This window comes from Pyrgilauda ruficollis, unplaced genomic scaffold (genome assembly GCF_017590135.1).
Source record: "Pyrgilauda ruficollis isolate IOZ18807 unplaced genomic scaffold, ASM1759013v1 scaffold108, whole genome shotgun sequence".
NCBI lineage: Eukaryota > Metazoa > Chordata > Aves > Passeriformes > Passeridae > Pyrgilauda > Pyrgilauda ruficollis.
Genome location: NW_024508988.1, coordinates 1748617 through 1772871, shown reverse-complemented (window position 1 = coordinate 1772871; position 24255 = coordinate 1748617). Strand labels below are relative to the sequence as shown.

Here is a 24255-nt window from a genome sequence, read left to right as displayed (position 1 = left end):
CCCTCCCTCCCCTCCCTCCCTTCCCCTCATTGTCTCCTGAACGGGATTGCCATAGCATATGGCAGCACCCATACTTCTCTCTTCCACCTCTTTCTTCAGTCTACAGAGAGCTTCTTTTTTCTTTCTTCAGAGGTGTTCATCCTCTCTTTTTTGCTTTCCATTTAGCAATTTACAATCAGACATATGGGGAAATGTCCTAGGAAAAGAAGGTGCCTGAAGACAGTGTCAAGACATTTGGGTAAAGACAAGAAACATCAAGGCAAATAAGCATCATATCTCTGAATAATTTACCTTTCTGTGAGCTGAATCTGTTTTTCTCTGTCTGTTGGTTAACTCCTATTCCTCATCTTGTTCTCATTCTTGGTACCCTTTGGGAAGTGAGGGACAGAGAAGGAGAAACACGTATCATCTGAGCTGGCTCTTTAGTAACCTTACAGATGGGGAGATTATTGTGGGACATAGTGTCATTGTTATGAGCCAGCTGTAAGACTGTGGAAGATGAGCTGTGAAGAACTGTTATATGATTGTCTCCATTAATTTTGTCCTGGGTGTGCCTGCACTTTTGTTCAGTATCTTCCAGCAAATACCATGTAGTAGGCATTTATTAATTTTCTGCACAAAGGCTGTTAAGGATCGTTCTGGTGCTGCCAGGATTATACTTGATTTTTGTGGACCTAAGAACGCGTGTCCCTAAGAACTCGGGTGGTACCTGTGTCCACATAACTTTCATGTTGGTAGAGTTTCATGCTGCAGTCAGGCACCCCTGTGAGCCTGAAAGCTTAAGTCTCTGCTACTAAGAAATGCCATGCAGGTAGTGATGCATTCCTTTTAGTTGGGAAGCATATTTGGTCTTCCTTAGGAATTGTGGATCTGTCAGAAGGCATAATTGCATGTAACTTGGAGCAAATCCTTTTGAAGACTGAAAAGCTGATGTTGCAAATAAAATCAGCCTCTCGTCTTCTACACGGAGAATGTCAGAGGAAATTGTTTCCTTTCCTCACCCCTAGCCTATTGCCAAGAAAATTTCTAGCTCTGGAACAGGTCCGTCTGTTATCAAGTTTCATGCTTCATTATGTAATACTTGGATCTGATGAATACCTAAAAAGACTGCCTGTCTATCTCTGGAAGCTGACTGGTGGCTTTACATAAAATGTTTTCCAGGAGTAGAACCAACCATTTATGTGCATTTTTTGCAGCAACAGCTAGTTGCAGAAACTTTAGTTTCTGCCTAAGGGGGCACCTTGCCCCAGGATTTTTATTGCATGCTTTTCCTTCTCAATCTGTAGTCTCCAGGGGTGGTGTAGTTTTACCCTCCTATCTTTCCAGTCCCCAAATTATGAGAGGAGGAAGATCAGGGGGTGTATCATGTTAGCTCCCTGATCAGCATGTTTTAATTCTCCAAAACTCAATATATTAATTTTAATATTTAATAACTAATAATTTCTGGTCATGTGTAATCTCCCAGGTATATCAGCTTCTGAAGAATCTTTGAACAATTAGTAGAGGGAGCTATATTTTTAAGAAATCTAGAAGGATGCCCTCATTCTTATTGATGCTTCCCATCCAGTAAAGGCAACCAGTCTGTACTGAGCACACCCACATGTTTTAGAAACAAATAAAGATCTTTACAAAGGCAGAAAGAGAGGAGAGTTGTAATTGTCTTGTGATGTTTCCTTTTACACAACCCCCCCCTAACAATAAGCCATTGTATGTTTTGTGCCAGAGTGTGTTACATTCCAAGAAGCCATTTTTTTCTGCTTAAGAATGCAAATTTCTATTTCCTGCTTCATCAGGCTGTGTAGGGCTTGTTGGTGTGCAAGGCTTTTTATCAGTTTGGAAACTTAGGTAATCTCTTCTTCCTTGTGATGCTGTACCATGTGTTATGCTTGAGACACCAAAGAAGAAGAGCTGAGAGCAGCAGATTATTGTTTATCTGCAGTACTACTTCTCCAGTGCAGTACACTGGAGATGTGTGGGCCAGATCTGTCTGGGAGTCATATTTGGTGAATTTTTAAAATTTGAAAAGGCAGACATAGTTTTTGGCAGGAAGTTTTTGTAGGTCTGAGAGGGACAAAACAACTGGAATGAATGTGTTGCTAGACAATCAGAGCTCCTTAATTTTTCTTTCCTACATCAATAGTTTGGAGTAACTTGGGTCACTGACATCCTTGATGAATGCCTAGTTCTCTTTTCCTATATGCATTTAATGTATTCTGTTGATTCACTTTTCATCTTAATACAGAGTGGGCAAATTTCTAGAAATCCAAATATATGTGAAGGTAAAAGAATGCATGCAGTGTCTAGCACTAATGTGTACTTTCCCTTTTCTGACTGCACTCATAACAACTATGTCAACTTCTACCACACCTTCTTCCTTCCTATCTAGGGCAGCATATTTTTATTGCATTTACCTTTGTTTTAATTTGTAAAGGACTGAATCCAGCTTTTGAAATAGGTGTATGGGGTGTATTCTTTTCATGCAGTCAGTAAAGTTTCTTTTTTTTTCTTTCTATGGTTGCTGTTTGATAGGTGGAGTGCTGCCTGCAAGGCAAATTTTTATAGTTAACATTTTGAGGGTAAACTTAATTAAAGCTGAAAAGTTCAAAAAGCTCTTTGCTTAAAACAACATTATCAAGAAAGCAACAAAAGACAGCAAGGGAGAAATAATAACTTAAAATTGCCACAGAACTGCTATATTGAAAGAAATATCCATAAATCAGAGGGTTTTTGAAAATTGTAATATTGGATAGAGACGTCACATGAAAATCAAAGGGTAGGGAAAATAGGAGTGAGAACAGTGTTTTTTGTGTGAAATGTGTGTTTCTTGGGACATTGGCTTGTAAGAAAAAAAACATAGGAAACATAAAATATGCTGAAGTGCACAAAATGGGTTTTTGGAGGGACATGAAAACTGATGCATGTGAAAGCCAAAGGGTTATTTTAGCTAGAAACCTGAGTGCAGATTGCATCCTCAAAAAAGAGATGGATGGCAGTGTATGTTCTTTCAATAAATGTACATCTTAAAAAACCCTATATGAGTAATGGCAAGAGGATTTTGTGTTGTTACTCTGAAGATTAAATGCATTGGGAGTTGAAGTAGTTTTGTTTAACCAGGCAGGCAGGGCCTCCTGGTGCATGACCTTTGAAAGGTGAAATTCATGTTCTCCTTGTGCTAGGGAAATAATGTTTTATATGACCTTGTTATATGCTCAGTAACAGATCCTCACAGCAATTTTGTTTTTGAACAAATTTGCTACATTTTATGAGAAGAGAAAGAAAAACTGACTTAAGAAGTGAAGAACAACTTGGCATGAGTGTGACAGAATAACCTTTGTGCAACATTCTGCTTAATTTCTTCATAACTACTGAGTTTCATTTGATAGAAGATACCTCACAGTAGTAGATCAGGGAATCAACTGTATACTCATGGAATTGTGCAGGATGATATGCAAAATCCTGTTAAGGACAATATGCTTCAGTAGCTGCCTCTGAGAATCTAGGAGCAAGGATTATGGATCTTAGTGAAATGAAGGAGAAATTTCTTTAACCATTACAAATCTGCTCCTGACCCTCTGTTGCCATCCTTTCTTACATCAATGCACACAGTGTTTAATTGTCTTCATGCAGAAACTTTTTTTTTCTATTTGGTAATTTCCAAGTTTTGTAATGATAAGAGCATTGTTAACCACCTGAATGATACACAGAGATTGCAAACTGGCTTGCAAGCAGTTCAGGAAGCTTCCTGTTGTTCTTGCACTAGAAAGCACTATTTTATTTAAATTCTGTACTTTTGCCACACAGTGCCATAGTTACACCAACCTGTTTAACTGCCGTCAGATGTTGACTGGTTTTTACATTTGTTTACTACCTTTTATAATGAGACATCAGGGTTAGATGGTTTTCATGTGAGAGGAATTGTCCTGCTTTGAACTAATCTATACAGGAATTTCTGTCTTTTTAATTTTTGTTCTTTTTTTTTTTTTTTTTTTTTTTTAATAGCTTTTGCCCACAAGACTCCTCTTTCTTCTCTATTCTTAGCTCTTCTTGTTTCAGGCTGGAGGATTTTTTTCTTGTGGGGAGTTAGAAAAACGGCTTGTTACTAGGCAACGCACATTTTAGTCCCAAGGCTTTGGCACCAGAACATTTTGGAAGTTGCATCATGGTTAGATTTTTAACTTTTTTTTTTTAATCGGTCAGAGTTGGAGAGTGGAGCAAGCTTTTATAATAAATCACATTCTTTTGTATCTGGAGAACATAGAATAAATTCAGAGAACCAGGTCAGAGAAGCTTGTTTCACTTCCTCTCATCCAGTTTCCAAAGTGCTTGAGTATGCACTGAAGTGGGCCACCTCCTAAAAATAGTCCTAACCTTAAAATAGTGCTCATGATGCATGCAGTTGCGAAGGCACTGGGGCTGCATGTCTGTCCATGCAGCTCTCAGAGTGTTGTGGTGGCTGAGGAAGAGCTGGTGCTGGTCCTGCTCACTCAGCCCCCCTCCCTTCACCTGCAGCACTGCAGCCTGCGCTATGGCTGGCAACCATTTCCACTTTTATATTTGAAAATGAATACTGCATAATAAAGTTCTTAAATCTGGTCTTTCTTTGGAGCTTTTCTTCGGGAAGGCTGTTTTCAACAGGATTCATATATTGTAAGCACATGTGTGTTAATTACAAAGTGCTGAATGATTGATATCTTAAAATATTATTTTAATATTTTGTATTTCTTATCCTGAAGTGTCAGGCCATTGTGTGACTAATTAAGTCATATTGAATTGAGCCAACTCGTGGCAGATATACATCATTTTTTGTAAGGTAATTCTGCATCATGGCATCTTTTTTTGTAGAGGGACTGGAGGGTTTGAGTTCTCTGCTTATATGGTGCAGAGGCCAACTTAAAGGTGGAGGAGTTTCACACACATGTATCAGTCTGCTGGCATCCTGCATAATCTGCTGGAAAAGTGGAAGAAACATGTCTTTATAATATCATCTATGCTTATTTCCACATTTATATGCTAACCTCATATTTCCTTGAATTGAAGTAGCATTTTTTGCAGAGAAACCTTGCTTGCAGGAACTCCTGAAAGATATTTCTAATCCAGTAGTACACAATATAGTGTACAAACATAATGAAGGATATCAGAATTTTAGAAGCACTGGAACAAGAAATATGTTGTATAACGTCTCTGGCATTCAATTTCACTTGATATAGACAAGAAAATCTTGTTTGTAGTGCCAAAATCCTTTGTTGGAGTAGGCAGTTATTTAGTAAGAGATTTAATTATTTACTATTATAAGAAAATTTAAATACAAACATTCTCTTACCTCATATAGAAACTAGCATTAAAAATATCAATGTTCCCTTCTCCTTGGCCTGCTAATCAATCAGTTGTCTTTTTCTCAGTGAGCAGAAGTGTAAACAAAAATATGTCTTTATTCACTCAAAGCCATGTTTGACTTCTTATTAATTTGGTAAGGCTTTTTAAAGGAGCAGATATGTAAAAAAAACACCACTTGTCAAGCTGGTATTTTTTAGCTGCTAGCATGTGACATGGCTTTGACTGGAAGTTTTGGATGTATTCCGTGTCTTGGAAGAGATGAGGTCTGAACACTGAAATATTATATTTTAATTGTAGCTTTGATGCTTTACCCTCTAAAGGCTGGAATTTGTTTTTTGTCTTCAATTCCTTATGTGTGGGGTGGTTTTTTTTACAATAAAACTGTTTTGTCTGGCATTTTCTACACAGTGTTGACAATTTTGGACTTGGTCTTCTGCTTCAGACAAAGCAAATAAAACGCATGGTGTCATCGTATGTTGGAGAGAATGCTGAATTTGAACGCCAGTATTTATCTGGTGAGCTTGAAGTTGAGCTTACACCACAGGTAAGGAGTGTCTCTAAGAGAGTGGTTTCTTTTCATCTAAAATATTGAGTAGAATAATGCCTAAGTGCTCTTATAAAATTGTTTTGCAATCCAAATGTTTTGCTTGTGTGCAGAAGACACTTGCCATCTGTGGTGGGCTGACCCTGACTGGATTCCAGGTGCTCATCAAAGCCTCACTCTCAATTCCCCTCAGAAGGACAGGGAAGAGAAAATATAACAAAAGACTCATGGGTTGAGATAAGTAAAGAGAGAGATCACTCACCAGTTATGATCTTGGGCAGCACAGACTCACCTTGGGGAACTTAATTTAGTTTATATCAATCAAAGTGGGCTAAGAGAAGTAAAACAAAATCTTAACACTCCCTTCCTCTACACACACTTTACTCCAACCCTACCTTCTTCCTGCTCCAACGTGGATTCCCTGTGGAGTCACAAGTCCTGCCAGGAGCCTGCTCCAGCATGGGCTTCCCATGGGGTCACAGCCTTCTTTCAGGCATTTACCTACTTGGGTGTGGGATCCTCCAGGGGCTGCAGGTGGATTTGTGCTCCCATGTGGCTCACCATGGGCTGCATGGGGACAGCTGCCTCACTGTGGTCTTGCCATGGGCTGCAGGGGATTCTCTGCTCTGGCACCTGGAGCAGCTCCTGACCCTCTTCCTTCACTCACCTTGATGCTAGAGGAACACCAGAGCTGTTCCTCTCACATATTCTCACTCCACTCCGCTCTGGATGCACTTACATCTGTGCAAGAGGTTCTCCTTTTTCAATGTGCTGTCCCAGAGGCACTACCACTGTTGCTGATGGGCTTAGTCTTGGAACCAGCTGGCACTGGTTCTGTGGGCACTGGGGGAAGCTTCTGGCATACTCTCACAGAAACCACCCTTCTAGGTACCAAAACCGTGCAAAGCCAATACACCATCTTATGGTCATGCATCTGTTAAGAACTGACTGTGTTATTTGTGTGAATTCCTTTAATTGAATGAATGAATTAATAACAGATTATATTCATCTGAAGTTTAAAAAAAAGATATAAATATATACACACATGTATGGAGATGGTAGAAAAAGGCATAAAGTATGCACAGAACTGTGGCCCCATATAAAGGCAAGGAAGTCAAGGAGCTGCTCTGTTCCCATCTTGGTGGCATGTTTTGGGGATGTCACATGTGCAATGCCTGCCATCTAGTGGGCAGGAATCAAATTCGGAGATTTTGTTCATTGAGAGCTAAAACCCTTTTTGCCTTGTTCATTAACTCTTAATGAAATTAATCTGTGCATACTGTTACAAGCAAATTCAAAACTACTTTTGAGCATGTATTTTTAATTATTTTAGCACTGCCTAGCTATTCAAATAGCATGAAAGCAATGAGATCCTAAAATCATTGATATCAGTTATGTTGTATTGAGATCAGCTTCTGTGAAGTTGGTGTTCTAACTTCAAAGACTACAGCATGTTAGTGTGTGGCATTTTCAGAGGTGACAGATAAAATTTGGGCTTTAAACATCTATTTATATAAATGTCTGAGAAAAACAATTGTGTTAAGTTTTCATTAAGATTGGTGTCTTGAGCTCCCTCTCTCGTGAATCACACAATGGGTCAGGTTGGAAGGACCCACAGTGGGTCATCTGGTCCAACCTCTTTGCTCAAGCAGGGTCGTCTCAGAGCACATGGCACAAGATTGTGTTCAGATGGTGCTTGAATATCTCCAGTGAAGAAGGCTACATGACCTCTCTGGGCAGCCTGTTCCAGTGTGTGGTCAATGTCACAGTAAAGAATTTCTTCCTCATATTCAGGTGGAAGTTCCCGTGCATCACTTTCTGCCCCTTGTCTCTTGTCCTGTTGCTCAGGACGCCTGATCCCTCCTCTTGGCACCCCTTCTTCAGATACTTACAGGCATTGATAAGATCCCTTTTCAGTCGCCTCTGCTTGAGGCTGAACATGCCCAGCTCCCTCAACCTTTCTTCTTAAGAGAGATGCTCCATTCCCTTAAGCATCTTTGTTACCCTTCACTTCAGGACCATCTCCAGGAGTTCCATTTCTCTCTTGTCCTGAGGAGCCCAGAACTGGACACAGAAGTCCAGACATGGCCTCATCATGGCTCTGTAGAGGGGCAGAGTCAGCTCCCACGAGGAAGCTCCCATCTCCTGTTGAAGATGCTTTTCCTGATGCACCCCAGGACACCACTGGCCTTGGCCCCAAGGACACACTGCTGGCTCATGGACACCAGGACCCCCAGCTCCTTTTCCACCCCTGGCCTGTACAGGTGCATGGGATCATTCCTTCTCAGGTGCAGGACCCTGGGTTTTCCTGTGCTGAATTTCAGATTGTTTTTCTCTGCCCATCTCTCCAGCCTGCCAAGGTCCCTCTGAAGGGCTGCAGAGCTCTCTGGGGTTTCAGCCACCCCTCCCAGCTTTGTGTCTTCAGGGAACATACTGAGGAGGCATCTGCCCTTCCTCCAAGCCTTTGATGAAAAGTTAAACAATACTGGGCCCTGTATCAGCTCCTGGGGGCACCACTAGTGACAGGCCTCCAACTAGATCCTGTGCCACTGATTGTAATGCCCTGGGACTGCCACTCAGCCAGCTCTCAATTGATCTCACTGCCCTCTCATCCAGTCTACTCTTCCTAAGCTTGCCTATGAGGATGCTGTGAGAGAATGCTTCTTAGAATTACAGACATGAGTAGAAAAGTTTCTTTTATAGCCAGTCAGCAGACCTGAAAATAGCCAGACACTTGTCATGTCTGATCTTTCAAATGTCACAAATCTCACAATGCATTTTTTTCCTTCCTATTTAATGTTCAGTACTTTCACCTAGGGGACCATGAACTCCTTAGACATGTAGTTGGCCCATACAGATAAGTTATGTAAATCCAGCATGGAAATAATGGGTCTACAGTATATAAGGGAATCAGTAAGGTGAATTAATTGTCTGCTAGGAGATGTGGGAATTTGAAATATTTGTGTCAAGAAAAATAGTCTTTCCTAAAATAGTGTGGTATAACCTTAGGCAAAATGGGAGACTTGTATCATTGTTGAACAGTAAGGAAAACATCACGGTGAGATCTTGAAATTATAAGGCTTCTTAGAACACAGGACTCTGTATCATTGCATGGTTTGCATCTGCCTCTTGCCACTGTTATAAATGAATACTCCAATTAAATGATTAAAGAAATTTATTAAATTATCAAAGTATAAATTTGGAATAAGCCACAAGCTAAAACTGACTCTGAGCCGGGCAATCAGAATCAGGGTTTTGTAGGATTTGGTCTTTTTGTACAAAGTCCCCATGGGTCTCCAAAGAGTAATTCTCAGAGAGTCCCTTTTATACAGTTTTTCCGTACCCTGGAAGGGGTTCTTCTTTAGCATATCATTGAGTTTTCCGGAACTGGTGGATAATTGCTGGAATCCTGTCAGAAAAAAACTTTCTGGGAAAAACTTCTGATGATGCTTATCAATATGCCTCCTGCTGGAGTCTGGTCAGATGAAAAATCCCTTGGAATATACATTGGAATATACATCTCTGGAGGTATTGTCTTCCTGGTATTTGAATTTCTATCACTTAGTTTGTGGTTGCTGGTGATGCTTCTCAAAATGCCTCCTGTCAGATGAGAGCAATCCCCTGGAATATACATTTCTGGGGACAGCTGCCTTCCTATTTGAATTCTCTATACATGGAATGCTGTGGGGTTTTTATTTTATTTCATTTAGGATGAATTATTTTATAGTATATATCACTCCACCATTTTGAAAACCAACCAGAGGCCATTGTGCTTCTTGCAGGATAACTGGGGAAAACAAAATCTATGTTGTAGAGGCTGTTAAACTGGGTAATTGACCATGATGTTTTTGTCTTGCTTTGAATCCAGGAGAATATAAAAAAAATCTGGGAAATGACGCTTATGAAAAACAAACACACATCTTTGGCCATAAGTGCATAATTAAGGCAAATGAGGAATTTTTGCTGTTAGTATCCTGTACTATAGCTGGACACAGAGAAGAGTGCAGACAGAAAGGCCAAAGAGAGTATAAAAACTGCTCTGTTAGCTTTTTGGTATTCTTGGCATGGGCAACCCAAATTACTGGACTCCCTCTTTCTTTCTCAGTCTGCCATGCTTGGCTGTTTTGACTAGGAGTGGGTTCTGATGTTTTTCTTAGAATGTTGAAGAATGTGCATCTATTAGAGAAGAAAAACCTTCTAGGATATGTAGCCAGGTGGAGAAGAGAAAAAGAACTCTGTACTATTCTCAAGAATAATTGGTCAGGAAACAAACTGAAGGAGAGGAAACATAGCCAAGTGCTGGGCCCTGGCATTTGGAAGGTTGTTGTATGACAGTGTCATCTTGAGCAGTTCATGACTGTGTGTCAAGCATTTCTTTCCATATCCAGTACTAGTCCCACATGGGAAAGATAAAATGTGAGGAAGAAATAGATGATTATACCTGTCTACTGTGTGCAAAAAGAATGAACCACATATAAAATAAAGTTAATGCAAGCCATTCATCAGAGTTTGATCTTCATCCCAAGTGAAGATTTCTTAAATGTGTTTTCCCATAGGGTACACTTGCTGAACGTATTAGAGCAGGAGGAGCAGGAATCCCAGCATTTTACACCAGTACTGGCTATGGGACACTGGTGCAGGAAGGGGGTGCACCCATCAAGTACAACACAGATGGCACCATTGCCATTGCCAGCCAGCCAAGAGAGGTAAGAGGTCTGATTGCCATTAGGAAGCCTTCAGCATTGAAAAATTAATTTCTAACATATTTACAAGATAAACAGGTGTATAAGAAGGAGTTAAATTTAGCTTTACTCTATTCATTTAACTGGATATATGTGGTACCAGACACATTAGCTTTGCTTTCATTGCTTACTGCTGTCCTCTGTGATGTGAAGTTTTTACAGTTATAGAGTGATTTAGCATCAAGACCTGGTCCAAGTGAAAGCCTGCCTTGTGAGTTACTCTTCACTTGACTGTTCTCTGACCAGGTTCACTGTGTATTCAAATTAAATTCAAACTAAAACCTGTTAGTGGGGCAGGTGCTCCTTAAATACAGCACTGTGCAGTAAGTAGCCCTGCAGCTGCACATGGAGCTTCAGCCTTAGAAGAAATGGGGCATTCTCATGTTAAACTGGGAGGAGCTCAGTTGACACAAATTTTAGGAAATGCATTTCCCAACATTTGAAATGCAATTTAGTCGCAGTTTTTAAAACTGCAAAGAAATAAAAAGACTGTGGCTTTCAAGGCAGAAACAAGGGTTTAATTTTGAAGTTGCATGTAGAATTTGGAGAAGGGAAGAGATGTCTCAGTGCCATAAATTTTCCTAAAGAATTGGGTGGGGCTAGTATTGTGTGTTCCAATTAGGCTGCATACAACATTAAATTTCACCTCAAGAGCATTTCTGGGGTAAAGGTAATTCCACCCTAACCCGTGGTTTTCATGTATTTTATACATGACTATTTGCAGTATCTATACATTGTCCTAATCTTTTATATTCTCTTAATTTTTTTACTGTATACGTCATTATGATGTTTTACCATTTGGAGGAATGTTTTTTTTTCAATAAATACCTTATAATTTTAATAACATTTTTCTTCATTTGTTTTTCTTTTGACATTTGTAGGAAAATCTCCCTTACTCTCCTCAGTCTAATAACGATGGGGTACTAATATCATGACTAGCATGATTTGTTGATTTCATTCTCCACATCCATTTTGCACAGAAGTATTTTATAAAGGCTCAGATCTCCTTTTATGGTATTGGCAAACTGATATCTGATACACTTTTCTCATACTTCCCATTTCAGGAATTTTAAAAAGCTCTCAAGTAATATTTGTGTATACTCTTACCTTCCACATTGTTAAGAGAGGTGGTCCTTCATCTCTCTATATAGGATTGAAAGACTAGCTCTGTCCCTCTTTCATATTTTGGCTTCAGGCATAGTATCATTCACTCCAAATATTGATCATAAATGCAGGGAAAACCAAAAGAAACTCAGCCTGTTAGATGATTTGAGTAGTTTATCTTGAATTGACTTAATTTTGGATTTGCTGGTGGATAGTGCTTATGACCTTTTTCAGTAATTCTGCTTTAGCACTTCAGTTTTTGGTTAGCTGGTAGATGTGCAGGACAAAGCATGTCTAATTCCAGTAGATGGAGCAGGAGGAATATGGAGTCTCATGATGTTTCACTAGAGACACTACGATGAAACTGGGATTTAGAGCCTATGATAAAACTGGGGTTTCCATGCCTCTCAGTTATCATATAGCTTTTCAGTAAAAACTTTAGAGAGTCAAAAAGAAGTTGAAATATAATAGTCTGCAAAATTAACCCCTAAAATAAGTATTACTTGTGATATCTGTTGGAAGAAACCTACATCTTAATTTTGGACTTTTCTCTGTAGGTGAGGGAGTTTGATGGTCGTCACTTTATTCTAGAGAAATCTATTACAGGAGATTTTGCTCTTGTGAAGGCATGGAAGGCTGATCGTGCAGGAAACATAATTTTCAGGTATGACTTGTTTACTGGTGGGAAAAACTTATTTTACAGTTTAGGTAATGAATGGGAAGGAGAATCCTGTCTCCTGTGTTACGGCAAAATAATGTTTTACTGATTTCACTTTCTCTCATATTGCCTTTCCCTACTGTCAAATTACGCTGCTGTAAAACACCAAAATATAATTGCTTTTTCTAATGACTTTTGAGAATTCAAACATAGCTATGAAGTAAAGCATTTATAGTTAAAAATGAGAGACAGCAGACCGAAGTCATTATGATGACTGTTGAGAAACGTAGTGACATTCTCTTTCTTTCAATATTCATGTTAGTTTGGGTCCTTTTTCTTGAGCAATTAAAGGCCAACCCAAGAAGTACAGGCTCATGCACAACAGAACTGAGTCCATCTTCTGGCCAGTCAGTGATGGGGAAATTGATTCTCTCTAAAGAAAACTGTGTTTAAAGTTTTTTTCATCTCAGTGGTGTAGGGAAAGGCATCATATGAATTTAAACATCTTTGCAATGAAAAGTTTGATGTAGTATTACTGAGAAAATCTTTTATATGAGTTGCTCTGTTTGTGTTCTGGTTTGTCCTGAACTGAAGCAGGAGAGAGGTTTGCTTATGTTTAATGCCTGGTTTTTATTTGTTTGTCTTATGGCTATCAGATGAAAAGGTGAGTGTTGTAGTTATTATGTGCAGTTTATTATAAGCACATGCTGATTGAGAGTCTGTCTTTGTATAGAACAAACAAGGAGTTGGAAAAGCAACTGAAAAATATGTGTATAAAACAACACTCATAAAGTAACTCTTTTCTTTATGTGTATATATGTGTGTATATATATTTTTTATATCCACATAATTAATAGTAAATTAAAATACTTGAAAATTAATTAATTTATATATCCACATAATTAATGCTAAGTTAAAATACTTGAAAATTTATAAATTAGTTTTTATTAGTTTTTTATAATTGCCCAACTCTTGACATTCTGACTTGCTCACTGGCAAGACAATATGGTTTCTGATTAAAAGCTGAACTTTCTTGTATGTGTGCAGATGAATTTGATGGCTGCTAAACTGCTCTCCTTAGGCTCTGGTACACTGAATGAGGAAACACTCTTCCTCCTTGGCCTTGTCTTTGATCCTGAGCCATTACTCTCTGTGCTTTTATCCTGTATCTTTCTACTGATGCATAGTAGATACCTCTCAAAAGTTCTTTCATTCTCCATGGAAAGACTGGTTGTGCTCCTTTTACCCTCTTCCTTTATGTCCTGTTGTTCTCTATGGCTTTCCTTTTTCCTGTTCCTTTCAGAAGTCCTCATTATGTCTCCCACGTTCACACCGTACAGCTGATAACAGACACTACTTCCATCTGGAGTGAAGACCTAAAAATCTTGACTCCTCCCTTCAACTGTAACAAATCGAAGATGGAAACTAATAATCATCTGGTGCCCTATTCCATATAGAATATTGCTAACTCAAAGGAATGTGCTTATGATAAACAGTGACCTATTCTGTTTCTGGATGAGACATGATTATCTGATAACACAGAAACATAGGGTCATCTTATAACTTGCCATCTGCTACAACTTTCTCAGCAGTGTGGTACTATTCATGGTGTGTTTGCTGTGACTGTGTGAAGCCAGTAGTAATGGTATGTCTGCCAAACTGTTAATCACCCTCAAGCTAAGAGCTTTTATAAATTTAGAGGATGTAAGTGTAAGTGTACTTTAGGTACACTTACTTGGACCAGAGGCTGGCATTAATTTTTTTCCTATTCTCATACATCAAGCTATACTGTTTTCTTGGAATTCAGAAAGGCACCAACTTCTTTAGAAAGCTGCTTTTAAAATGTTGGTTTTTTTTTTTTTTTTTAAGTTCTACTTCATGAGTCCTAGATCTTTCATTCCATATAGCGTGTTGTGGTGGCTTTCATTTCAGGCATTGTCATGATGAGTGGACTATTCTGCACCACTTAGCAGTGGTTAGCTTTTGTCTAACAAAGGTCTTAACCTCCCTTGGGGCTTTGCTCCTTAGGGACAACATCAGGGAGTGCCACTGCTTCTGTGGATAGTCAGAGAATCTCAGAATGGCCTCGTTTGGAAGGGACCTTAAATATCATCAGTTTCAGCCGCCATCTGTGGGCAGGCAGACCCTTCACTGAGTTGGGTTGCTTAGAGGTCCATCCAGCCTGGCCTTGAACACTTCTGGGGATGGGGCATCCACAGCTTCTCTGGGCAACCTGTTTTAGTTCCTCACCACCCTTAGTAAAGAATTTCTCCCTAAAATCAAATCTAAACCTCCCCTCTTTCAACTTGAAGCCATTCTCCCTTGTTTTGTTACTACGTGCCCTTGTGAAAAGTCCATCTATGTTGAATACTCCCTTCAGGTACTGGAAGGCTGTAATTTGGTCACCCTGAAGCCTTCTCTTTTCCATGCTTAACAATTCAAATTCTCTCAGCCTTTCCTTGTAGGAGATCTCTGATCATCTTGGTGGCCTTTGGACAGGCTCCAGCAGGTCCCTGTCCCTCCTGTGCTGGGAGCCCAGCTCTGGATGCAGTGCTCCAGGTGGGTCTCAGCAGAGCAGAGCAGAGGGGCAGTATCCCCTCCCTGCCCTGCTGCCCACGGGGCTCTGGATGCAGCCCAGGACACGTTTGGCTCTCTGGGCTGGCAGTGCCATGGCCGGGGCATGTGCAGCTCTCACCCACAGCACCCCCAAGCCCTCCTGGGCAGGGCTGCTCTGGGGCTGTTCATGCCCAGCCTGGGCTGGTACCAGGGGTTGTTCCTATCCTGGTGCAGCACCAGCACTTGGCCTTATTAAACCTCATCAGATTCCCAGGGGCCACTTCTTGAGCTTGTCCAGGTCCCTCTGGATGGTATCTCATCCTTCAGGTGTGTCAACAGCACCACTCAGCTTGGTGCCATCTGCTAATTTGCTGAGGGTGTACTCCATTCCTTTGTCTGTGTCATTATTGAAGATATCAAATAACACTGTACAGACCCCTGAGGGACACCACTTGTCACTGATGTCCACTGGGTCTCTGAGCCATTGATCATTAACCTCTGGACGAGACTATTGAACCAATTCCTTCTCTACAGTCTATGCAATTTAAATAATCTCTCTCCAAGTCAGAGACAATGTTGTTGGGCTGTAAAGCCATGTCAAAGGTTTTACAGAAGTGCAGATAAATTACATCTATAGCCATTTCCCATCCACTGATGTAGTCACTCCATCATAGAAGACCACTATATTGGTTAGGCAGGACTTGCCTAACAGATGTGAAGTTTTGCTGGCTGTCCTGAATCACCTCCCTGTGACTTAGCACAGCTTCTAGGAGTATGCACCATGATCTTCCCAGGCACAGAGGTGAGGCCGACAAGTCAGTAGTTCCTGGGGTCCTCCTTTATATAATTTTTAAAGATGGCGACCATCTTTCCCTCTTTCCAGTCACCTGGTACTTCACCTGACTGCCATGACTTTTCAAATATCATGGAGAGTGATTTGTCTGCTTCCTTTAGTGCCCTTCCCTTTTCACCTGGCCCCATTCTGCTAGTTGTTGTAGACCAATGTACCTCGATTTTACAAGCAAATACATGGCTTGTTGGTGATGAAAATAGACAATTGACAAAGAAGCAGAAATGTTGAAGGGATAACCTGAGTCAGAGCCTCTTCTGTGAGAGTCACGTCAGGTCATCTCTTCATGCTTCAAGTGAAGTACATAAATTCAGCTCATACCTGAGGTGTCTCTGCATCTTCACATCACTAGATATGTAGTAGATGTAGTTTGTTGGTTTAGTCTGGTTTGCTATCTTTTGCCTCTGGGAGAAAAGATGTCATGCCTTTGGGTCAGCTTAGAAATCCAGTGGAACAATGGAACTTTGTAGACATTGCTGAATCTAGATATCCAGAATTTTTTTTTTTAAATAAAAAGGCAACTTTGTCCACCTAGTTTTTGAATTTCCTGCTGCTAACTCCTTAACATTATTCTGTGTTGGAAAATAAGTGTAGTGCTTCTGCTTTTTTTTTTCATCTGGATGATGTGCTCTTTAGAAATAAGGCCTTTGATCCCATAAAACTTCTGGAGAGTGTGTTCTTTAGAAATAAAGCCTTTGATCCTGTAAAAGACTGCTGCTTCTGAAACAACTTTACTAACTCAAGAACAGTTTAAATAGCAGAAGCTTTTATAAATTACATCAGATTAGAGACCATTAGCTCTTTTTAATGTCAAATTAACATTGGAGTGTTTTCTTGTAGTTTTTTCCCTATGTAAAAAATAATTTTATGTCAGTTTATTTTACTGGCAGAGTAGCCACTACTATCTTGAGAAAGTCTTTGGCTCAGAAAAGTAGTTACATGGGATGAAATATTGAATTGTTAGTTTTGTCATCTTCCTTTCCCCCATCAGTATCCATTTCTCAGCTATTTTAATTCAGGTTTTATATCTCTATATTTCTTCTCATTTGCTACTCTGCCTAGTTTAGGGGAGTTTTCCCTGAATCACTACTAACTAGTATTTTCGCCTCTCAGAGGAAAGTGTAAACTCAAACTGTGGGTTTTTTTTCTTCTGCTTCTTATTGTTATATCCTTCTTTTGAGTCTGTATAGCCACCAAAAAGACCCATGGGCAGAAGATATTCATAGAACCATAGAATATATTGCGTTGAAGGGACCCACAAAGATCATCAAAGTCCAACCCCTGGCCGTGCACAGCACTATCCCCAGGAGTCACACCCTGTGCCTGAGAACATTGTCCAAACAGTTCTTGAATTGGTGTTCTTCAGGCTGGTGCTGTCACCACTGCCCTGGGGAGCCTGTTCCACTGCCCTATCAGTCTCTGAGTGAAAAGCTTTTCTCAGATGTCCAACTTAAACCTTCCCTGACTCAGCTTCAGGCCTTTCCCTCGGGTCCTGTCGCTGGTCACCACAGAGCAGAGATCAGTGCCTGCCCCTCCTCTTCCCCTCAGAAGGAAGATGTAGCTGCAGTGAGGTGTCCCCCCGGTCTCCCCCAGGCTGAACAGACCAAGTGACCTCAGCCACTCCTGATTTGGCTTCCTTTTAAGGCCCTTCATCATCCTTATGACCCTCCTTTGGACAATCTCTAATAGTTTAGTATCTTTTTTATGTTGTGGCACCCAAAAGTGCCCCCAGCACTCGGGCTGAGGCCGCCCCAGTGCAGAGCAGTGCAGAGCAGAGCAGAGCGGGACAATCCCCTCCCTCCCCTCCTTTGCCCGGCTGGCGATGCCCCCCAGGACAGGGTTGACCTTTTGTAAGAGGCTTCACAGCCGCTATATACTGCCAATAAAACGGGGTTTCCCCAAGACAGGTGTCTCTGGTACAGCTTCGGTTGTGTCGGTGCGTGCCCCGGGAGCCTGTGTGTGCCGGGCCGTCCCTCGGCGCTGCCCCGGAGCCGCGCGGTGGCAGCAGCGGCCCGAGCCCGCCGCGGCTGCGGCGCCGGCAGGGACAGCGCCTTGCAGGCTGGGCTCCTTCGTCGTCAGGGCTTTTTCCCAGCTTAAATGATTCCGTGAGTCTGTGAAATAAGGATGGCCGGGGGGAGAAAAAAAAAATGCTTCTGTGGAAAAACGATGTGGGAAAGGAGGTTTTGTCTTGTTTTGAAACCTGGTTTCGTGGATTTTGATGAAAAATTTTCAGCAGTTCTGCTTTTTAACAGAGAAAAATGCCAAGAAGCTAGCAATGGAACACCACTAAAACCTTCAGAGTATTTCTTAATTATTAAATGTGCTGAGCAGCTTTGTTTGGTTTCTGACAAACATAGGGAGTGACTGACATAGGTCACTTGTTTCCCCTGTGCTCCTAGGATGTTGGTGTAGTTGCCAACACAAGTATACATGTTAAGTGTTGCTTTTACTCTTTAGAGGTTCTTTTTCCTTGGTATGGAAAAGGTTTGTGGGTATACTTGGGGTGAATGCCAGAGTCTTACAGTGGATGCCAAAACTGACACAGGTTTGGGGTTTTTTATCTTAATGGGTTTTTTGGTGTTTTTTTTTTTTTTTGGGGGGGGGGGTTTGTTTGTTTTTGGTGGTTTTTTTTTGTTTGTTTGTTTCTGGTTGTTTTTTGGGGTTTTTATACTTTTTTTCCCCCAAAGATTGTTTTTTTTTTTTTTTTTTTTTTTTTTTTTTTTTTTTGTTTTGTTTTTTTTTTTTTTGTGTTTTTTTTTTTCTTTTTAATTAAGATAAGTGAATTACATTTACTACTGTGTAAAGTGCTATTCCAAGTCCTAGTCTGAGTTAGGAAAACATACTTGAGAGATTGTTAGGCCTGGTGCCGGTCCCCTGTGGAGATTAATTTCATTCTTTGTGCAGTAAAATAATGGCATTGTACACAGTCCAGCTTGCTGCTGCTTTTCGATCCAATGAATAAAGATATCAGTAATATACCCAATTTCAATTAAACAGTATGCTGATCTAAAGTCAAAAGAGCTGTAATAAATACTTTCTAATGTAGCAAAATATGATTTCATTTCAGATGCATCTTACACAATACCATAATACTTTTTTCTCCCTTATAGGTTTTTTTTATTAGTTCTTCAGCTATTTGGCAAAAAGCTTTGTGATGCTTAAAACACAGACATTCCTCTAGTAACTTATCTCTGAAAAGTATTTCATTGTACTCTTATGGTCTTTAATATTTATTAATTTTCTTTTTTTTTCAGGAAAACTGCAAGAAACTTCAACCAACCTATGTGCAAAGCTGCAAAAACAACTGTAGTAGAGGTAGGAAATTGAAATGTAGTAATCCCTGTACTGTTATAGTCAACATATGCCTTTATCTTATGTGGTAGTCTGGAGAAAGGCTGGGAGGATTTCAGATCATTGCAGGATTTCAAATCAGCATCAGTGGTCTAACCTCTCTCCTTGGATTGCCTTCTCCTGACGCTATGCTCTGCTTTGGTGAGTAACTCCTTTGTTGCTGTACATCTGATGCTGATCAGGACTTTGTGCTCACTGTGATCAGCCTTTGAAAGGGGAACAAAGCAAGAGCCTTCAAATTTGTCAAATAAAGAAATACATGGATGAAAGAAGAAAAGAGTAGGCTTAGGCTGTGTTTGAGAAGATTCACATAAGACTTATGCAAAACTTCTTGAAAAGAAAATCAAGTACATAACAACATGAATTAGGCAAACCACAGAGCTATCACAGTTGTGGTCTCTAAACTTCAATAAATTACATAAATATCAGTCCACAATTAGATACAGACATTTGCTGTGTCTTGAGAACGAGGATGGACTAGCTGATCTAGAAGTTTCTTCCAATCTTTTTGCCCTTTTTCTTTGTCTGAAATGATAATATTTAAAAACATGAAGCAGCCTACTCTGGAAAAATATTGGTGCCTAGAGAGTTGCATAAGATTTTTTACCTTTTTTCTTGTTTCCCATTTTTGTCTCTAATCTATTTTCAATAATTTTTTGTTTGTTTTTCTAGACGAAGCGTTCTAGGTGGGGTCCAGTCTGGATCGGGAAGTGCTTGGGACCAGCTGCGGCGTGGATGGGCCGTGCCCCTGGAGCAGGCTGAGGACATCGTTTGGGTGAGGTGGGTCCCCGTCTGCTTGGCATGGTGGGATCAGAGCTTTTGGGGGATGGCAGCGAGCAGAGGAGCATCCTGCTCTGGGCAGCTGCTGAGCAGGTGGATGTGCCATGGCTGGCTGCAGGCTGGGCACATGTCCTGCCCTCCTGCTCTGCTGCCAAAGGCAGCAATGATGGGCAGCTCTGGGCACCGCTCTGAGCACGGCCAGCACGGCCTGGGCACCGCGGGCGGCTGGGACAAGGGGACAGGAGCCTTCAGCTGACGGGCGCTTTCTGCTTTTTCTCCTTGCAGCCGGGCTCTGCGGATACTGAGGCTGCTCTGGGCTCTGCCAGGCTTTTTTGGGGTTTTTTTGGGTTTGGTTTGTTGTGTTTTGGATTGTTTTTCTTTTTTTTTGGTTTTTTTTTTTTTTGTGTTTTTTTTTTTCTTTTTAATTAAGATAAGTGAATTACATTTACTACTGTGTAAAGTGCTATTCCAAGTCCTAGTCTGAGTTAGGAAAACATACTTGAGAGATTGTTAGGCCTGGTGCCGGTCCCCTGTGGAGATTAATTTCATTCTTTGTGCAGTAAAATAATGGCATTGTACACAGTCCAGCTTGCTGCTGCTTTTCGATCCAATGAATAAAGATATCAGTAATATACCCAATTTCAATTAAACAGTATGCTGATCTAAAGTCAAAAGAGCTGTAATAAATACTTTCTAATGTAGCAAAATATGATTTCATTTCAGATGCATCTTACACAATACCATAATACTTTTTTCTCCCTTATAGGTTTTTTTTATTAGTTCTTCAGCTATTTGGCAAAAAGCTTTGTGATGCTTAAAACACAGACATTCCTCTAGTAACTTATCTCTGAAAAGTATTTCATTGTACTCTTATGGTCTTTAATATTTATTAATTTTCTTTTTTTTTCAGGAAAACTGCAAGAAACTTCAACCAACCTATGTGCAAAGCTGCAAAAACAACTGTAGTAGAGGTAGGAAATTGAAATGTAGTAATCCCTGTACTGTTATAGTCAACATATGCCTTTATCTTATGTGGTAGTCTGGAGAAAGGCTGGGAGGATTTCAGATCATTGCAGGATTTCAAATCAGCATCAGTGGTCTAACCTCTCTCCTTGGATTGCCTTCTCCTGACGCTATGCTCTGCTTTGGTGAGTAACTCCTTTGTTGCTGTACATCTGATGCTGATCAGGACTTTGTGCTCACTGTGATCAGCCTTTGAAAGGGGAACAAAGCAAGAGCCTTCAAATTTGTCAAATAAAGAAATACATGGATGAAAGAAGAAAAGAGTAGGCTTAGGCTGTGTTTGAGAAGATTCACATAAGACTTATGCAAAACTTCTTGAAAAGAAAATCAAGTACATAACAACATGAATTAGGCAAACCACAGAGCTATCACAGTTGTGGTCTCTAAACTTCAATAAATTACATAAATATCAGTCCACAATTAGATACAGACATTTGCTGTGTCTTGAGAACGAGGATGGACTAGCTGATCTAGAAGTTTCTTCCAATCTTTTTGCCCTTTTTCTTTGTCTGAAATGATAATATTTAAAAACATGAAGCAGCCTACTCTGGAAAAATATTGGTGCCTAGAGAGTTGCTAAAGCATAGCAATATGTAAAAGATAGACTGCTTTCTTAGATTTTTCTTCACTCTCTGTTAAGTTTTTTTATATGTCTAATAAGAGCTAAATACAGTTTGGCAGTAAGATCAAGACAAACTCTTCTGGGCTATTTCTAGTAAATGGTATATAGAAGAGGCTTTTATTTCTTCAGGGTTTCTTGTTTGTTTTGTTGGAGGGTTGGCTTGGATTTTTGTTTGTTTGTTTGTAAGATGTTATTTGGAAAGTATATTTGTTACATAAGCATCTCTGGATAATACATTTGGGAACTTCAGTTATTTCTTTGTGCCTTACAGAACTATCACAAAAAAGACCATGATATTTGCCACATGACTTACAGTGACAATACAGCAAAACATTCTCATGTTTTGTTTTTAAGAAAGGTTTCAAGTATTTTTCTATCTAAAAATTAAATAAAGAATCTTTTCTTCTAGACACTTGTCCTTTATACCTTGTTCAGTCTGGCATTTAAAGAATTTAAGTAGATCAAAGCCTTCCACCTACATTCCATCTCATTTTCTCTTTCTGCTTTTCTATCCACGTATGATAGGGTAGAATTTTCTTGTCAGTGAGCAGCTGATGTGACATCGCTCTTGCTGTAATTCCATTTATCAGTTGTTAGTAGATCTGCTGTGAACTGTGTCCACTCTGAGTCTTATTGCATTTTCAATGCCATTAAAAAAACCGTCAATCTTTTTGCAAGATGCATTATTAATATTACTTTGCAATTCTGTTTTTTATGGACAAATTGAAGGTTGGACAGATGAAGATGCAAAACCACAGATTTAGGACAAATATTTTGAACCATCCTTGACTTAACTTCTAAATGTCATTCTTTCAAAGTGGAATTCAGAATGCTGTGTTTGGGTGTGAGAGTTAAAACCCAGGGAATCAGAGGGAAATGTCTCTATATGGTGTCTAGTACATCCCCAGTACTGAGCAGTATAAGCTGCCTTAGCTCATCAGTAGTGAACTGAAGCAACTAAAAAATTTGAGTTTTGTCTGACTCCTTAGTTATTGTTGTTCAAGGCTGAAGATTGAAATTCTCAAACCCATTTACAGGGAGAAGAAAAAGGTTTGTGTAGGGTGGTAATTCAGATACTGTCTTGGTCAGAGGGATTTCCAAATTCTGGTGCTTTTTCCCAGCTCTGTTTCTGTAACTGACTGAACACTTAACTGAATTTGAGCAGACAGTTCTAGTCTCTGGGAGTAGAGACTTGAAGCCAACCCTGCTCCTTTTCATCAAAATAGCTACAGGTCAGGCTTGTCTTCAAAGATAAAGTGATTAACTGGGGTTTTCAGGATTGTTTTCCATTTTGATGAGGTTTACTTTAGTTTCTGATCATTGATACAAATATGGAATGGCATTTGGCATAGTAAGATACTAATGAAATATAAACTACTGGAAATCCAATCTCAATGTATCTGTGAACTTGTTGAAAACAGGAAGTTAACCAGAAATCAATGACATTTGTTAACATGTCCTGCTAAGTTAACCTGAGATGTGAAATCTGACGTGCACGCACAGTGAAGGACTTTTTTTTTCTTTACTTAATGCTGTTGTTCTCTAGTTTTAGTCTGTGTGGTGTTTTACACACTCTTATCTGAAGTACAGACAGACACTTAATAATTGTAACAATTCAGAGGCAGACAAATTTTGTCAATGTGAAGGATAAGAGAAAAGAAAAAGAAATAAAAGATAAAAACCCCACACTTCTCAAACTCACAGACTCATATCTATTGTTTGCTTAGAAATTCTCCAGTATTGTGAGAAGCAAGATTGGCTGCACATAGAGGTGTCTGAAGAAGGAGGAAGTCAGACTGTTACCTGTTATGTTTGACACACAGTGAAGAATTACTGATTTTTGAAGTGCCAGATTATGCTTTCAGCCTTGTTTATTTTGAATAGGGAAATGGTCAGAAGTAGCCATTCAGTACTCATTTTGGGATCAGAAATACACTGATTGTAAGCTTCTAATTAAATGCAACAAGTGTTTACTGATCTGCACAAATTTTTTGAACTGTTGCATGCATCTCTTTTGTTTATCTAAGTGAGAGGGAGTAGAACCTGCTATCAAGACAATAAGGATGAGGAACAGATAACTGTCTATAAAAATCTAACTGTGCCAAGTCCAATGGAATTTCTACTTTAATTTGAAGGTGACTCATTATTAAAGGTCAAAACCAATTTTCAACTGAATTGCATGGTTCCTGTAATTTGGAAGTTAACCTTTGCAGAGACAAATGCTAAATAATGTTGGTAGCATCAGTTATTTTGTCTTTATCTATATATAAAAGTGAAATTATGCAGGGAGTTCACCTGCTTCTCACTTCAGCTTGCAGAACCTGCAGAAGTTAAGCATGCAGTTAGACTTCTAGTTTTGTTTGAACCTGAGCTCTCATGCACACACTCAGCCTGAGGCTTTCAGGTTGTTTTTTCAGAGCTATAAACACTTTCCTGCTCCTGTAGCAAAGATGGGAGAGTTGAGAAATTGGCCAATACAAAAGAAACTCAACAGTCAGAAGCTACGTACAAGCCACCAGCCCTTGTAAAGACTGAAAGGAAGAGCATGGCATGTGAAGAAACTTGAGAGGTTGTGTGGTGTTAGAGATGTGGTAACACTTCCAACACTGTTGAATGAAGGTGAAACTGAATCGAGGAGGTGTCACTGCTGTCAGGACCCTCAAGAGAGCTGTTGAATTTTGCGATGGGAAA

At 39.9% G+C, this 24255-nt stretch overlaps 1 protein-coding gene across 2 annotated transcripts in view; it reads left to right on the top strand.

The window, feature by feature from the left end:
* OXCT1 (3-oxoacid CoA-transferase 1) overlaps positions 1-24255 on the top strand; it is an 85762-nt gene that overhangs the window by 11024 nt on the left and 50483 nt on the right. Inside the window, exons 4-7 of one of the 2 annotated variants that reach the window (XM_041472220.1) lie at positions 5743-5878; positions 10435-10584; positions 12282-12388; positions 20830-20890. In XM_041472220.1, the coding sequence (XP_041328154.1) occupies positions 5743-5878; positions 10435-10584; positions 12282-12388; positions 20830-20890 (454 nt within the window). Of the gene's footprint in view, positions 1-5742; positions 5879-10434; positions 10585-12281; positions 12389-19042; positions 19104-20829; positions 20891-24255 lie in introns of both variants that reach the window. The other variant, XM_041472212.1, reaches the window with a different exon arrangement.